This window comes from Siniperca chuatsi, linkage group LG17 (assembly GCF_020085105.1).
Source record: "Siniperca chuatsi isolate FFG_IHB_CAS linkage group LG17, ASM2008510v1, whole genome shotgun sequence".
Classification (NCBI taxonomy): domain Eukaryota; kingdom Metazoa; phylum Chordata; class Actinopteri; order Centrarchiformes; family Sinipercidae; genus Siniperca; species Siniperca chuatsi.
Window position 1 is genome coordinate 25594739 of NC_058058.1, and position 18142 is coordinate 25612880.

General features: G+C 40.3%; 1 protein-coding gene across 4 annotated transcripts; it reads left to right on the forward strand.

Moving 5' to 3' along the window:
- Positions 1-597: 597 nt before the first annotated feature.
- On the forward strand, positions 598-17744 carry umad1 (UBAP1-MVB12-associated (UMA) domain containing 1). 4 transcript variants are annotated; one of them, XM_044171559.1, is made up of 5 exons: positions 695-745; positions 1385-1475; positions 4118-4221; positions 5757-5842; positions 15894-17744. In XM_044171559.1, the coding sequence occupies exons 3-5, from the start codon at positions 4134-4136 to the stop codon at positions 16167-16169; spliced, it is 450 nt and encodes a 149-aa protein (XP_044027494.1). In that variant the 5' UTR covers positions 695-745; positions 1385-1475; positions 4118-4133; the 3' UTR covers positions 16170-17744. The 4 variants fall into 4 exon arrangements, with proteins under 4 accessions (XP_044027496.1, XP_044027494.1, XP_044027497.1 ...); XM_044171560.1 differs by lacking the exon at positions 695-745 and adding an exon at positions 752-907; XM_044171561.1 differs by lacking the exon at positions 4118-4221 and having other exon boundaries at positions 598-745.
- Positions 17745-18142: the final 398 nt, after the last annotated feature.

The following is an 18142-nucleotide window of genomic DNA, read 5'->3' on the forward strand; positions in this document are numbered from 1 at the left end:
TAAAGAGGTACGTTTCAAATTGTTAAATAATGTTTATCCATGCAAAGAATTTTTACATTCAAAATTTAATATTGAAGACAATGTTTGTACTTTTTGTTTAGCTAACATTGAAACAGATGAGCATCTCTTTTTCTCATGTGTTTATTCAAAGATATTTTGGGATAGTTTCTGTATTTGGGCTTATCAAAACAACTTGGGTGTCCGATCTTTCAATTACAATGATGTTAAATTTGGCGTTGTACTGGAGGACAAATCAAAAGATTTAACAATTAATAGCATGCTTGTTATGGCAATTTTTTTCATTCACAAATGTAAATTTGGCAATATTAAGCCTTTATTTAATGTTTTTATTCATGATATGTCATCTCTAAAAGAGTCTTTGAATGTCTGTAAATCTAAGAATGCACTTTGGCTATGTAATAATCTGGAAGCTCTTTCTTTGAACCCTGTAACTCTGTAATTACGGCTTTCTTTGTTCTTGGTTTCATTTTTGTTCAATTGTTCGACCTGCTCTTCTTGAAATATTGAATGTTTAATAAGCCTGTATGGTTTTTGAAATAAATATTAGTAAAAAAAACGAAAAAAAAACAAAAAACCATCATTTGTAACAGAACTGTAGGTGGCATTTGTAGTTTCTACACGAACACGGACGTTATGGAGACCAGTGACGTCAGCAACATAAAGCAACCAGAGACGGTTCAGAACAACAACGCGTTGAGAAAGTGCCGACGGAAGACGAATTAGGGTATGTCCTGTGGTTTCCAATAGTTTAGCAAAACTAACACGGAGCAGAGCCCCACTGGGCAGAAACTAACCCACCAAATTGAAACTAAAACTGAAATTAAAACACTAGGGAATCATGAACTTTGTGGCCGTATTCTGAACTTACGGACAAGGCTCAGCGACAGTAAGTCCGTCATTATCACTTTCTAGAGGCATCGGTTTTGTCTGACTGTTAAAAGAAGCCTTTGAAGCCATGACAAAAGGGTAGACATTTTACAGTGTCATATTAAACAAAAGAGGCGATACGTTGTGCGCCGCCCAAACTCAAGAGTGTGTTGATTTTTGAATTATTACTGTATTCATTTATTTAATTTAATTTAAATAACTGTGTTAACTTTTCGTAAACCTTAGTTCCCTACTGAAATGTTACCTGAAAGTTCGATACACCCCCCCCCCCCTTAATCTTATGTATCTTGTACAACTGCTTTCAAATTTGTTATCGGCTTTGAGAACAAACCTATAAATGAAGTCATATCTCAAACAGTTGAACTTGGAGTGTAACGTAACACTTAATATGGCACTTTAACTTGAACAAATGAATACTGGCAGCTCACATAATGCAATGACTGTTGGTCTAACCTTTAATTTCTTCTGTTGACAGAAGCTAATCATGTTCAGTTTCCTTGGACTCCGTAAAGACTCAAAGAAGTCAACATCCGAGAAGGAAGTAGATGGAGGCTTTGTAATCATTGGTGAGAATCACAACCTCCATATAAAATTAATTATACATTTGGTATTTGGAAATGCTATTTATTTGTGGCACACCATATTTGGCTGTTGAATTTTCGATACATTTAAAGCAGTAGCAATTATTTGTGTAATAGTAAACGGTGGGAACCATTTTTTAAAGTTTAGTTAGTTGGATCGTTAGTTTAAAGAGCAGCTCCTAATGATCTGGATACTTCTGTGGATATTATATGCACTATTGCCTGTATGCAGGGCATTGTAAAAGTGACAGAATTTTGAATGGAGTTTGGTGTGATGTTCCCTTCATTGTTCCTCATATACTGTATTATGTACTGTATGAGGAACGCTTGTCACTTCAAAGATCACCAATTGTGCTAAATTAATGAACAATTTGGTTAATTATGAATTAGTCTCTTAGTGAAGTTTGTATCATTTTTAACCTGGTAACTTTGAAAAGGTGATTGCAGCTGGATGCTAGCTGGTTTTCAGTTAATAAGGGTCAGAATATTAGAGTTGAAAAGCTTCATAAATATGTACTGATGGACAACTTACATGTGGTATTACACCACAATTTTATCTTTCACTGTTTTGAGCTTATTGAAATGGTGAGCTTTACAGATGGGTTGTGACTGAAGGGAATAATACAGAAGGAAATATTGGTACAGGAAGTTTAGGTTAGTTCACTGTTGTGCTCCGTGTCTCATGATTACCCTTCACTGTGTGACAAAATCTGAAATATCACAGATTTCACAATTTCCACTGTGTGTGACTTAATTTTGCAAAAAATTAATCCAATTTCTTCTTGAGCGTGAAACTTATTTCAGTAGGAAACAGTAGTTTGACTAAAAAAATCTTAACTCAAGGTCCCCTCCCTTGCATCTCATGGTCCTCATCAAGATAATCAGATCTGAGATTACCCCATATACAGCCACCTGTTATCACCAAGTGGCAACAAATGAAGCCAACGCAAAGTGCCAACAGCTGCAGTACCTGGAATGGCCACTTGAGGCTGGCTCCAAAAGTGAGTCAATCTCCATAAGCCCCCATGTTAAAATGCCCAACTTCACAGCAGAAAAAAACATGTTTACAGCCTGGTACAAAAAATGGTTTTGGTCTCTATAAATACTTTTCCCGTTCATGACAACTGTACGGGAGGTTAAAGTTATGCATAATTAAGGACGTGGCCGCTTTGAGTGACAGGTGGGTGCCGTCACAGGTGGCTGGTTTCAGCAGCCAGGCTTCATTCGGCCCACCTCAGCTCCACCCGCGCTCCACGTCTTTGCCCACTTTTGGATTAGCCGGGAGCCGACGGAGCAGGTGCTGCCAAGATGGCGTCGGCCGGAGCCACACTGAGCTTCATACTGGCTCTTCAGAAACCTATGGGTGACGTCACGGAGACTACGGTCGTATTTTATACAGTCTGTGGTTATCACATGACCAAAATTCCATACTTAGGTCACATGATGACAACTGAGCTATCTCCATAACAACTGTGCAAATTCCACACTGTTTATTATTATTATTGTTATTATTATTATTTTTATTATTATTATTATTATTTGTATAAGACTTTTCAAAAACAGAGGTTTATAAAGTCTTAACAAGCAGAGTGAATGGAATGTTGATAAGTAGACACATTGAAAAGAGCATTGAAAACAGCAATAAAAGTAATAAAATTAAAGCCATTAATACACATAGACTACAATATTGGATAAATAAAAAATAGACTGACGATTGTTCGCCGATATTAAGGGGATTTTAACTAATTTACCATCAGAACTAAGATGTTTTAAAAATAATCTCTTGAATTTTTGGACTTTTGTTTGAATAAAACAAGTAATATGAATGCCACTTAAGACTGTGGGAAATTATACAGGACATTTTATAGACAAAATGATTTATTGATTAATCAAGAAAACAATCGCCAGATTAATCAATAATGAAAATGATCTGTAGTTGCAGGCCTAAACAGGAGGGATGATAACAGCAAGCAATACCTATTTCAATGTACATATGTACATATGGGCACCTGACTGTTGTTTTAAGGAAGACTTGAAAAATGTGTTCTTGTCGTTTTTAAAATGCAGTCAATAAGAGGAAAGTTTTGTGTTGTCGTTGTACTCCAGCACATTGGATTTGAGATACAACAATGATAATGAGGTTATTAATTTGCAGAGTTTTAGGTTTAATTTGAAAGTCCACATGACATGAACCTTTTTATTCAAACACCCAAGGGTAAAAAAGCTATGAGTACTTAACTGTTAACCGAATATGGACCTGAACATCCCCAAACACCCTTAAAGCTGGATGTCAGCATTTTAACCTCAGTCATTGTTTCATGTTAAAAAAACACTTGCAACAATAGAGTAAATATGGCAGACAACTTGTGAGAAACATTTTCTAAGCTGATGGTGGATCAGATGACTGTAGATATTATCTATGTGAACACACAGAGGGCTTTGGGCCTTGTTGAATCCCTGAGGAAAGCACTCCTCTTCCACTGGGGAAGCTGCTATGGAGACACATGGAGCTGAGATCAGACAATGACATCAGTGTGAATGAATTGATTCTGTGGACAAAGTCACTTTGGCCCTGGAGAGGAAGAGAAGAATAACAGCATTACCTTCTCACTTTCTCCCCCCATCAGTGCTTCTACTCACTCAATGTTTCAGCCACTTGACGAAGGAGATCCAATTAATTGGCTCTGTGAGAGCAGCCTGCTGCCAGGCCCCCAGCATAACCTTAAAATAGGTAGGAACATGGACTAAGAATAAATGACAGTCCAGCAGATTTTATTTCTATGTTCTGGAACATCTGTAGCTTATTTTCATAACATTAGTTTGAACACTCTAGTCAGTCAACAGTTACAGTGTTGTTGATAACACATTTTGAATGTAGTTGAGTTGTTGTCTTAATGTGAACAATAAGCAGCTAACCACAGTTGTGCCTAATCACAGGATAAAAGCAAAATGGGGCTGATATACAAGCGCACAGATTTGGAGGCATAAATTTCAGCCCAGAATAATTAATACAGTTAAATTGTGTTTGCTCGTTCCCAGCAGTCCTAATGCTTTTTAATCAATTCATGTGATCAGAAAACCACTTGTACATAACAAATAATCCCCCTCATTGACTGGTTTGTGCTGAAGGAAAAGAATTACTCTAAATCTCAGCACAAAATCTTCTTTATTTTGTTACAGTCATGCTAGTTGGTCTATGAGGCTACAATGCTTATTATAAAGAAAACCAAATTTTTAGATGGATAGCAGTTCAGATCTAATGTTTATATTTATTTGATCAGTCATTATGAATTAAATGTGGCCCACAACCACAGATCCAGTCTCTGCAGCTCCAGAGGCAGAAATATCTGCTGAAAGCGACAGAAGGAGAGAGGAGAGAAACGAGAAAGCACAAAACTACGGGAGAGAGAAGATGTTGCGTTAGTAACATGCAGTAATGGGGAAAAAAATGCATACAGATGGAGAGGGAGAGAGGAAAGAGGTGCATCATGGGAAGTCTCCCAGCAGTCTAGGTCTATAGCAGCATAACTAAGGGATGGTTGAGGGCTCACCCAAGCCAGCCCTAACTATAAGCTTTGTCAAAGAGGAAAGTCCTGAGCCTACTCTTAAATGTGGAGATGGTGTCTGCCTCCTGAACCCAAACTGGGACCTGATTCCACAGGAGAGGAGCTTGATAACTGAAGGCTCTGGCTCCCGTTCTACTTTTGGAGACTCTAGAAACCACAAGTAACCCTGTAGTCTGGGAGCGCAGTGTTCTAGTGGGGTAGTAAGGTATTATGAACTCTTTAAGATATGATGGTGCCTGACCATTAAGAGCTTTGTAGGTGAGGAGAAGGATTTTAAATTCTATTCTGGATTTTACAGGGAGCCAGTGCAGAGAAGCTAATATTGGAGAAATATGATCTCTTTTCTTAGTTCTTGTCAGTACACGTGGCACAGCATTCTGGATCAATTGGAGAGTCTTAAGGGACTTATTTGGGCAGCCTGATAACAAGGAATTGCAATAATCCAGCCTAGAAGTAACACATGCATGCACAAATATTTCTGCATCATTTTGAGACAGGATGTGCCTGATTTTTGCAATGTTACTTGGGTGAAAAAAGGCATTCCTTGAAGTTTGTTTCATGTGGGAGTTAAAGGATAAATCCTGATCAAAGATAACTCTGAGGTTCCTTACGGTGTTGCTGGAGACCAGGGCAATGCCATAATAATACATATTTGTAGTAAATTGTCAATAAACTTCTGTCTGCCACATTTCTTGTGCAGGAGAGACAGTTGAAGAACAGAGGAGGAAGATGCAGACCATGAACATCGTACAGCCGTCAACAAACGTCATAGTGCAGCCATCAAAGGTGAGCTTGTTGAGGTTTTCAGTTCATGATAGAATGTTTACCCTGTGGCATTGTAATCAGCATTGTGGAACTCAATAATCAGAGCAGGATGAAAACATTATTTTCATAGCAGCAGCAAGTCTTGTTTTTCTTCATAAACTGAGGCCCTGTTTACATCTGGTATGAACATGCCTCTTGGGGATCTGATCACAAGCGACCAGCTCCAAGTACAGGTGTGAATGCACCCAAGACACAGTAAGGACTCATTGAGATCCGATCGCTTAGACCACATTTGGAGGTAATCTGGGCAGCATATGGCCACATTCTTTTAGCAGTGTGTACGCAAATGTCTCCTGGGCCACATGAAGGACCACCTACTCAAGTGACATCCTCTGCATAAGCTGAAGCACATACTCATTCACGTGCCAACGGGAAGTGCATAGCTGCCTCCCGCATGCATTTGGTCTTTGCAAACAGAAATGATGTACGTGTTTATATGTAGGACGGTGTAGTCCCTCATTCGTCCAGGAGTGTTCCAACCCAGTAATCAGGCCTATTGTTTTCTGGCTGCACCTCCCTCATCACTGTTAAGTACCTGATTAGCATATGATTGGCTTGACCAAGGTGCTAATACACTGTGGTAAACAGTTGGCAAGTTGAATCTCAGACCAGAGAGGGTTTTCTTTTTTCACAAAAATGGCTTCTTTGACTCCTTTCAAACCAACTATTTTCTCTACTTAGAATCCTCACCTCACTGTCTTCAATAGGCCTGATTACTGGGCCATCATAAAAACAAAAGAAGGTCAGTTTCAGGTGAAACTAGGCAGGGCAAACAGCAGACACTCAGGAAGACTCCTTCCTGAGGGCAGGGCCTAAGCAACACAGAGTAGCTTACATTTCTGAGTTCTCAGACCATTTTCACAATTGAGAATGACTTCCGGATGGGAGCCGAAACGTCTTGATTCTGAAAACAGTGTCCAGATGACGACGACTGAAACCTTTTCTACGGTGTTTATATGTAAATAGAGCGGGGAAGTGAGATCCGATCACAAGTGGTCGCTGGAGACGAATGTGGAGATTCATTCCAATGCCAGGTGTAAACAGGGCCTGAGTGATTCAACTTTGAGACCAGTAGCTGTGAGCATCCCAGCTGGCCTTGTTCTGTATGGTTCATACAGAACAATCTCCACTGCTGTGATGTTCAGGTGCTGGGGGCAGCGGCTGAACCAGCGTGCCACAATGTGCCACTACCATTCACCATGCTGGCTCTGACACTGAGCAGAGGCAGAAGCCTCCAAAGAGCTCTGCTGGCCTTCTCTGTGTGTGTGTGTGTGTGTGTGTGTGCACGCACATGTTTGGTCCATATGGCATCCTGGAGCTACCACGTAACACAGTTAGTGAGTGGCTCATCCTTCCAATTTTAATCACGTGGTGCAACAAGAAGCACTGAGATGCAGCAGCATTATAACCTCTCTCCAAATGTGCAACACACACACACTCAAACACGCTGTTCTCAACATGAGGCTATGAGAGTAACTAACAGTGGGGGTTATCATCCCACAAAACAGGTTAAAAAATGTAGATTCAAGCCAACTTCTAAAACCTATTAACCTAAGCTAAGCTTCAGCCTATGCTTGTAACCAAAGTTGTCATGCAGCTACAAGAACAGCATACTAACACTGTTGCCTTTTATAGTGCTTTACAATTTTACAACCAATAAATCCTCCAAACTAAATGAAAAAATATGTTTGTTGGGAATTAAAATGTTTTAAAGGGGCACCAAATTGTTAGGTGCAATTCAGTTCAATTTGGCTATCACAATAATCAAAGATAATAATAAATAATGGCTTTAAGTAATAAAGTTCATTGGGGCACCACCCTTAAAGAAGGGAAATGATAGCCAATGAATTGATTCTGTCTCATAAGATACACTAAACTATTCATTCTGAACTCTGGTTAATAATTAAATTAATAACTATAACCAAAATTACCATCAATAGCTAGAAAAAATTGAAGGGTTTTGGAGTTCAATAGAGAAGAGGTTAACAATATTCTATATGCCCTATAATTCAGTGACCAAAACATTGCACTACAGTGCCACTAGTGGTCAAAAACTCCACAGTGTAGATTTGACTAGTATTGTAATGAGTCACTTTGACTCAGACTTTCATCATTATCTATCAAAGTGTCTTTACATTAACCAAAGAGTGAATTTTACTGGTGGCTTTTGAGCCAGAAAATAACATGTTACCAATCAGGCAAATGGAAAATTTTTCAGATTGTTTTTATAACATATCTATAGTTGTTATTATATTTTATTTTTATTAACTTAATCTCATAAAGCTGGAGAGCACAACAGAAAACTAGACCTGGGATCCTGTTGCTCCACCCTCCCAGTGCTCCAGTACTAAAGGAAACCTCTGCCTCTTAATTGCAGAGGAATAACCATTCCTGTAACAACATCTTGTCTGCAATTAGCCTCACATTTGCCTTTAATTACATGCTAAAGCACAAAACAAAGTCTCAAATCTGCCTCTCTGGATGAATGTCATATCCAGGCAGACTCTGAAGGCATGCTATACACTTCAGAAATGTGTCTTGGTTCTCATCTTTTGTTAGGCCAAAAGTGTTGCCAGATGAGCAAAGTGGTACCTTTTTTTTAGCAACCAAGTTTGTCGCCGCCATAATGCAAGGTGATGCAAGCCGTCACTTGTTATAATCCATCAAGGAAGCAATTTTTGGGCACGCTAAAAAAAATAACAAAAGCAATAATTGATGTTTTATGTATTTATTTATCTAATGCCAACTATACAAACAACTTTTTTACTGTTTTGGTGAATGAGATTGCTGGCAGACATGTTGACTCTCTCCTATCCAATCACAAGCTGTGTTATTAGGTGGTGTGCACAGCACTTCTGTCCGAGCATTTAGAAATCTACTGCAACACGGAAGTGACCTTAAATAATTTGTCAAGAAAGTTATCTCAAGTGTATTGAGCTACGTAAAGACATGTTCCTACTTCCGTGTGCACTTGGCAATGGCTGTAGCGTGTAGCACATTACGCAAACAGGGTAATATGTGTTTTTATTCTGTTTGCAAATGTTTTATTACTGAACAGAAACTGAGAAACGGAGAGCTCAGCTTGGCGGAAGTGACATAGTCGGCAAAAATGCTAGTTTCCAGTTTCAGAAACAAATATGAACAATTGTAATTATAATGTAAATAGTTCTATTTGTCTGTATAATAAAGACTTTAGTTTTGTTTTTGTTTTTTACCTGAGGCCTTGTACATAGTTGTTTGTTGTGGAAAATGAATACATTGTTGAAACGTTCAAATTCCGTTTTACTTTTTCTTTTGACTTCTTGGTCTTATAACTTTTTATAATATCATGCGATATCACTGCAGCATACATATTTAAATAGCCCATGTGGTGCTGAAAAAAAGTAAATCAATTACTTGCTTGTGCCTTACAGTACTGAATGTATACACAAATTTATATATTAAGAGAGTCGAGGCCCCAGTAATAGGGGGGGTTGCGGCTCAGACCCCAGAGGGTAAAGATATCTGATTCTTTTGATATATATGTTCTATCTCTCTGACTATGCAGTTAGCTCAAGTGTGTAACATTGGTTCGAAAAGTGGGGGGGACACAATAAAGAGCAGGGTCTGGGGAGCCTCCCCCAGAAAAAAAAAGGATTTGAATACCATTTTCTTAAAGGCAACACATTATGATTAAGATGGCTATCATGCTAAGTTTAATCATTCTGCCGTAAAAGTTTTAAATATACATCAGAAAAAGCTCTGCATGTTTAACCCAGAACCCTGCTGAACATCACATGCTGTGGAATTCAGTTAGGGATGTAAGCTCTCCTTTGAAGAATGGGACAGATCTATGGCACATTTTTATGGCACTATCAACAGATAATGTTCCATTTGTAACTTCAATCACAACATAAGAAATGTATCAAAATATGAAATATCTATATTAAGGTCACACGGTCAATAGTTTTATCAAAATCACTGTTAATGAATGTGTTAGCTTTTTATGTTCAAGTCCAGTGTGTTATTATGAGTACATTAGGATTATACTATCTCACTGTAACTCAAAATACATCTTTGTCTTTTTTACTCCCCTTTCATCAAGCAACCACATTTCCTTTCTTTCTTTTAAAGAAAAGCATCAAATTTGCTGTTGTTGGCGACGCTTCATTCTTAAATTTTTCAGACTCCTCAACTCCACCTCATCCTCTGAAGTTTCTGTTATGCTGGTTTTGCACATTACCATACCACTACCTTTTGCACTTCCCTCATTCCCACTAAAACCAAAGTCTTTCTTTTTGCACTATGATTTAAAATGCTCATATTACACTGATATTGCACATACTGTACATACCTTCTGTGTGTATATGTGTAGGTATAATAAATGTATATAAGTAACTATATATTGTTTTTATTCTATTCTAATTTAAAATATTTGTATATATATTCTGTGTGTGTAGCGTGAAAGGGGCTACAACTTTCATTTCATTGTGCAGTACACTGTTGTACTGTAAAATGACAAATCAAAATGTGGGGCATCCACCTGCATAGCTGCCAGCTTCTCACCCAGCAGGGCTGGCTGGATGGTGTTAAAAGCACTGGAGAAATCAAAAAACATGATCCTCACCATGCTTGCCAGCTTGTCCAGGTGGGTGTAGATGTGGTTCAGCAGGAAGATGGTGGCGTCCTCAACTCCCAGCCAGGGCTGGTAGGCGAACTGAAGAGGGTCCAGGAGGGGTCTGACCATGGGCTGCAGCTGTTCCAGCGCTAGTCTCTCCATGGTCTTCATGATGTGGGAGGTCAGTGCCACCGGTCTGTAGTCCTTGGAGCCACTGGGACGCGGTTGTCTTCGGCACAGGAACGAGGCAAGATGTCTTCCACAGAACAGGGACCCTTTGAAGACTCAGGCTCAGGTTGAAGACATGTTGAAGGACTCCACATAGCTGGGGGGCACAGGCTTTTAGCACCCCGGAGCAAACGCCATCAGGGCCTACAGCCTTGTTTGAGTGGAGTTTCATCAGCTGTCCTCTCACCTGGTCAGTAGTCAGGCACACAGCAGAGGTTACAGGCGGGGGGGAGTCATTAGTGTGAAGAGGGCCGTTAGCCTGATGGTGACGCGGGAGCCGAGTACTCAGAGGAGCTTGAGGGCTGACAGCAGCTGAGTTAGAGGGCAGATGAGCAGGAGCCGGTGTGTCGAATCTGTTTAAAGAACAGATTAAGTTCATTGGCACTGTCCAAGCTGCCTTCAACTCCTCTGCTGCCAGTCGGTCTGAAGCCAGTGATGCTCTTCATGCCACTCCAGACCTCTCTCATGTTGTTCTGCTTAAGTTTCCACTCCAGCTTTCTCCTGTACTTCTCCTAGGCCTCCCTGATCTTCACCTTCATGTCAGCCTGGATTTCCCTCACCTCCTCCCTATTATCATCAGTAAAGGCCCTCCTCTTGGCATTCAGGATGTCCTTGATGTCCTTTGTTACCCACAATTTGTTATTCGGGTAACAATGGACCATCTTAGTTGGGACAGTGCAGTCCACACAGAAGTTAATGTAGCCAGTAATGCACTCAGTGAGCCCATCAATGTCCTCTCCATGAGGCTCACAAAGTGCATCCCAGTTTGTCTCCTCAAAAAATTCCTGCAGTGTCTTATAGGCCTCCTCCGACCATCTCCTCACTGTCCTTGTGGTCGCAGGCTGCCTTTTAACCAGAGGCACATAGCAGGGTTTGAGGTGAACCAGGTTGTGGTCTGACCTACCCAGGGGGGGAGGGGAGAAGAGCTGTATGTGTCCTTAAGCATCCATTAGCATACAACAGGTCCAGTGTCCTCTCCTCTCTAGTAGGACAATTCACATACTGGGTGAAATTAGTCAGTGTTGTTGAAACACTGACATGGTTGAAGTCACCCGAGATTAATATGAGAGCACTCGGGTGTTGAGTCTGTATTTGTGCTATGGCGGTGTGAATGGTGTTGCACGCTGATGCCGGCTTAGCAGAGGGGGAGATGTAAACAGCCACAACAATGGCATGTGAGAATTCACATGGCAGATAATATGGCCGGAGTCCCACAACTAACAGTTCAATGTCCGGGCTACAGATACTCCGCTTGATAGTAACGTGACCAGGGTTACACCATCTGTTGTTAACCAGCACAGCAAGCCCGCCGCCTTTCCGCTTACCGCTCCCGGGTGATCCTTGTTAGCCCGAACAGTCTGAAAGCCATTGATGGAAACATTATGGTCCGGGATATCCTGGTGTAGCCATGTCTCTGAGAAGCACATCAAACTACACTCACGGAACTCCGTCTGACTCCAGGCTAACGCTGTTAGCTCGTCCATTTTATTCGCCAGCAGTCTCACGTTGCCCATGACGAGAGAAGGCAGACACGGCTTAAATCTCTTGTTCTTAAGTCTCTTTTGTCTGCACCCCTCTCTCTTCCCTCGCCGCTTCGTTCCACCTCTGCATCCTCGGTGTGTCCTCCTCCAGATCACAGTACGGACATCGGTAGTCCTGGGCACCATGCCGCTCGGCTTCAGCGCGATCAGCTGTTCCCTGGTGTAAACAATGCGGCTGATCTGCAGTTGTGCCCTGACCGAGTGGCAGGAGAAGTTCCACAGCGAAAAAAAGTACTAAAACACTTTCTACTCTCATTTTCGTAAAGAGCATAGTTTAAATTATACTTACACACAAGTTACCCAAGTTTGGAAGAAAAAGGAAAGCCTAAAGTTGGAAAAAGTAAGACGACAAGACGGAGCTACGGCAACAGGCAGCATGCACGTTGGCGAATGCGCACTTGTGATGAGTCTGAGTACAGGGCTGTGGTGGGTAACTTTGTCTCATGGTGTGAGCAGAACCGTCTGCAGCTCAATGCGACAAAGTCTAAGGAGCTGGTTGTGGATCTACGAAGGGCCAAGGCACCAGTGACCACGGTTTCCATCCAGGGGGTCAGTGTGGACATTGTAGAAGATTACAAGTACCTGGGAGTACACATGGACAATAAACTGGACTGGGCTAAGAACACTCAAGCTGTCTACAGGAAGGGCCAGAGCCGCCTCTATTTTCTGAGGAGGATGAGGTCCTTCAACATCTGCCGGACAATGCTGAATATGTTTTATGAGTCTGTGGTGGCCAGTGCTATCCTGTATGCTGTTGCATGCTGGGGCAGCAGGTTGAGGGTAGTGGACGCTAACAGACTTAACAAACTGATCCGTAAGGCCAGTGACATTGTGGGGGTGGAGCTGGACTCTCTGGTGGTGTCAGAGAGGAGGATGCTGGCCAAACTACATGCCATCTTGGACAGTGTCTCCCACCCGCTCCATGACGTGCTGGCTAAACAAAGGAGTACCTTCAGCGGAAGACTCATCCCCCCAAAAAGCACCACAGAGCGCCACAGGAAGTCACTCCTGCCTGTGGCCATCAAACTCTTTAACTCCTCCCTCTAAGTGTTAGTCTGTTTGACCCTAGGTCATTAAACTGGACATTGATCATTACATCTCTGCAATAATTGAGATAATTGTGCAATATTCTGTACTAATACTCCTATGCAATATACCCTTTTCAGTTTAAAATTCTGTATTTATTGATATTTATATTTATTCATACCTCTATTACTGCTGTGCAATATTCTCCGTCTCATTATTAATAAGCTACACTTAACTTGGCAGTTGATGCACTATTACTTTATACCATATTATTATCATCAACAGGTAAACCCACTTTGTACTTCATACTTACTTTATTTTATACGTATACCCACTTCGTACTTAATTTATTTTCTGACCTGTATTATAGTCTATTATTTTATATATATATATATATATATATATATATCTATTATATTATATATATATATATATATATATATATATATATATATATATATATATATATATATATTTATATATATTTTTTTTTTTTTTTTTTTGCTTAGTACTTCTATTCCTGTGTGCACTTACGTGATATTGAGCTGTTGTAGCAAAAGAGTTTCCCCTCGGGGATCAATAAAGTATTTCTGATTCTGATTGCTGTAATGACTGTGAGTTGTGCTGTGGCTACAATTGGTTAAGGCTAGTTTTTTTCATGACAAACTGGAAAAGTAGAAGAAAGTTCTCTTGGCGTTCCTTCTCATATGACAGAGCAGGGTTATGGAAATTCCCCAACGTCAGCAATGTCAAGATGTTTAGCAACTGGCACAAATTGCTAAACAAGTTGAACTCTAGGTGAAAGAAAGGCACAAACTTCCTACATGAGCAAATCCACTGATTGCGGCAGTTCCATTGAAATATACTGATTTTGTCTTGCTGTGACCAAGCCCTTAGATATTTTCTTTTCTGATGTCACCGTACAGGATTTCTGAGCTGTTTTACTTTCAGTATTCATTTTAAGTAGTCACTCTTGCTCCAGGTACTAATCTCATTGTGTTGGCTATGATATACTGAAGCAACAACTGGTGAACTCACTACTACATTATTATACTTTTATTCCATCTGATCAGTGCTCATTTGGTGAAGAAAGTACACATTTTAGCTAATTAAGATGTATTTGACTCCTCCACATACAGTGTAATGCCCATCAACTTAAAAGCATCAATAGAAGAATAAACAACATTAGACAGTCTGTAACCATGGAAAACCACTTCTATGTGCATCATTACAGCCACAGTGAATTACAGAATGGTCATTGTAATTCACCAACTTGCTTTCAGTTCTTGACAGCATTAAAGCTTTGTTTTTGGCAAACTGCACTAATTAGGAACAGCATGTTAGAATGTGCATCTTACTGCAGCACTGTACACAAAATAAATCTAAATGACTGAGGCCAAACATCACTGCCCAGGAAACCTTGTATAGTCATAACTAAATCAAACAAAACTACCCCTAGAGACTTCCTATGTCATTATACCACAGAATAAATACTGTCGGACTGAACAAACTACATACTGATAATTTTGCTATTCTCAAAGCCTAATCAGTAATGAAGTAAACATGTGAAGATGGCCTCAGGATGACTCTATGGAGCAGGTCAAGGGGTCACCAAATCAAAGAGGGTTTTGGGGCCATGACTATATTCAGCAAATGTCATGGCACTCAGGCTATTACAATATGCAGTATTTTGTGTGTAATGGAAATTAAGCCACAAAATTAACTTGGTGTACAAAGTTGACAAGTGGAACTCATTCTGTCTGCATAAACCAATGCTAAGCATCCTCAGTGCTACACTGCTACCTGCTTCAGAAATTGAAACGTCCTCCACCTCCCCAGCCTCCCCCTGTTTAGTTTGAACGTTTCTTTAATGCGTATTCATTAAATGTTGTGTATCTCAGGCTCTGCCAGGAGGTTTTGTGAGCTCAGGGACAGTCTGTGTCAAGCTTGGTCAGATTTGCTCCAGAGCATCACATGAGCAGAGTCACACCACCAAACTAAAATCCATATTGCTGCAATAAATGGTTGAAACCTTGGACCTTGATTTTCAGGTGTTCCGCTAATGTACACTATTGTCCCACACAAATGCACAAAGGCAGTTAAGGTGCTTGTGTGTGTGTGTGTGTGTGTGTGTGTGTGTGTGTGTGTGTTGTAACTTGGAACATTTTAACTTAGGATGAGACAGTGCGGCCGGGAAAGAAGGTAAGCCACAACGAGTTGAGTGACGTCAGAGGCAGAGCGACTGAGTTGGGGAAAAAGTAAATTTATATAAACCTAGCGGCACCTCTTCTGTCTGTTGTGGACAAAGAGAAGAAGAAAGTAAGCGCTGTTAAGTATATTACGTGTGGTGGACTGTTAAAGTTTGACTCAGTAAAGACAGGCACGTCACATTTCCGGGTCTTTTGGGGTTCTTTTGGTACAAAAAGGTAAGGTACACTAGTTTCTTTTTAGACATCATAACAAATATCAACATGGTCACCCTAAAGCTCTCCTCCTGCTGCTTGTGGGGTAGAAAAAGTAGAACCACTGTGAAAATAGACTAGATCACCAAATGTGTATCTAAAAGTAATATCTCTACACTACACACTGATTTTAAATCTGTGTCTCCTTTCCCTCATAGTCATCCTGTCCAGTTCCAGCTCAACCCACCGACACAAAGGACCCTACAGCTTTACCTACCACAGTGCCAATGGCAGCGGCCTCAGCAGTGGAATCTGCTTCGACGCTCCCGGATCTCCTCGGGGATATCCCCTTCACTTTGGCTCCTCATGTCCTGGCCATGCAGGCAGGGTTTCCCCTTATTCCTGATGTGCTGCTGTCCCGGGACATAAACTACAACCTGGCTAGTTTTCAGTACGACTTCACTTTAGAGAACTCTGTGCTTTATAACGCCTAGTCTGTTTGAATTTCAATATCAGGACTGTCATCGGGAGTTCACACTGTGGGGAACTTGGTTGATTGCTGGTCATGTGAGAGGTTCCAGCCCTACAACATACTGAACAAGCAAATGTGATTCTATAGAATTATGAACAAGTAAAAGCTCACATAAAATAACTTGTAGAACTGTGGATCATTGAATTTCTGTTATTAGCTCCTTATCCATTTTCTACTTTCAATGGAGAGGCATTGAAATCAAATGACATTATATTGGAAAGGAATGGAAACTGAATAGAAATGTGCTTTACTTGTTCTTTGTTGTGTTGCTCTCAGCGTGAACACGGTTAGGGTACCTGCTGTTTACGCTCATCACAGATATGGGCCTGGTTATGATTGGTTAAGACCCATTAAGTCCTCGTGCTGGGAACTCTATGGTTTGTAATAGAGTCATGTTCAAATTGTACGAAAGAGACTTTTTCAGGTCATTTGAGGATGTGGCACCTATATGATGTGGCAATAACTTTGATCGAAGCACTTAGTACAGACACAGCTGGCCGAGAAATTGCCTACCCACCCCCAATGAGTTAAGCCCAAGTCTTCAACAGAATCACTGGATCGAAACGACTAATTCATGTCGGGTCTATTTATGTAAAAACAACATGTGCAGATTGTTTGAATGATAAAGTGAAAGTGTACGGTAAGACTATTTTTACTGACTACAGCTGTTGTGTAATAACTTAATATGATGCAATTTATATATTTGACATATGTAGCAAAAACACTTACTGCCACAATTAATGTTTTGACTATTTTACAACTGTTCTTCCCTTCCAGTTGTCACCATGTTTGAATTTTGCTCCCTGAATGTAGCCTTCCTTTTGATCCAGCATATTTTTCTGCCAGCATTAGTTTATTGTATTATTTACTTTGTCTGTATTTTCCATTGTCTGTGCTTTCTTGTGTTTATGACCCACCTTTTTTTTTATTAGAATGCAGTCAAATATATGTCATTAATTATCTTTGCTCAGTATAAGTTTCTGCACTTTTTACTTCTACAGAAAAGTCATGACAGTATGTACTGTACTCACTGTATACCTAAGAGATTAAGCTGTAGGACTACTTTTTACATTAAAATGGTGTGAATAGCATATAAGAACTATTTCTAGGGCTGGGTATCTTTTAAAATTTTTTGACACCAGTACCAAAACCAGTACCCTTAAAGTGATACCGATACCAATAGAGTACTTCGATACCCATCATGTGAATGGAGGCATTCGGTTGTGTAAAATGCCACCACTCCTCCCCATCCAAATGATTTTTACACAAATACATTTCGAAAGTGTTCTTTAATTCGATTTCAATGTAAGAGATAAGTGTAGAGAGCCAGCACAACAGAGCAGCCTTGTTCATCGGAGTGTTGAGTAACGGGAACGTTAATTCTGAAGGACTGAGTTAACAGTTCGCGAACGAGTCAGCTCTGAGCCGATCCCCCCTCGGAGCGCATTTAAACCGCGGAAAAAGAAATGCATGATGACTGTATTATATATTTTTTGTTTCATATTATATCATACAAATTAAATTGCAGTATACTGTATGTGTCTATATAGAGTTGTGTAATTATTAACCATACCGTTTCATTAGTAGGGTGTTGTTTTTGTTATAGGCTACAACAAGGATAGTTATTCTTGACATAGCCCACTTTTTAACCATCTATATGACAGAATATTTCAATGTATTGTAGATATAGATGAGAATCTTGCATATTTATTTCTTGCGACAAATAAGAGCGTAACTTAGGCAGTGACCAGCAGAAGTGGTGCTAAATGAAGAGCCGTTTGGGAGCCGACAGAGCCGGCTCTCGGAAAGGAATGGAGCCATAAGGTCCGGTTCCCTTCAAAGAGCCGGAACTCCCATCACTACTTCTGCATTCTAAAAAACAGAGGATTTCACAGCATTCATTCATCTGTAGATCTTGATTACACTGATGTGTGC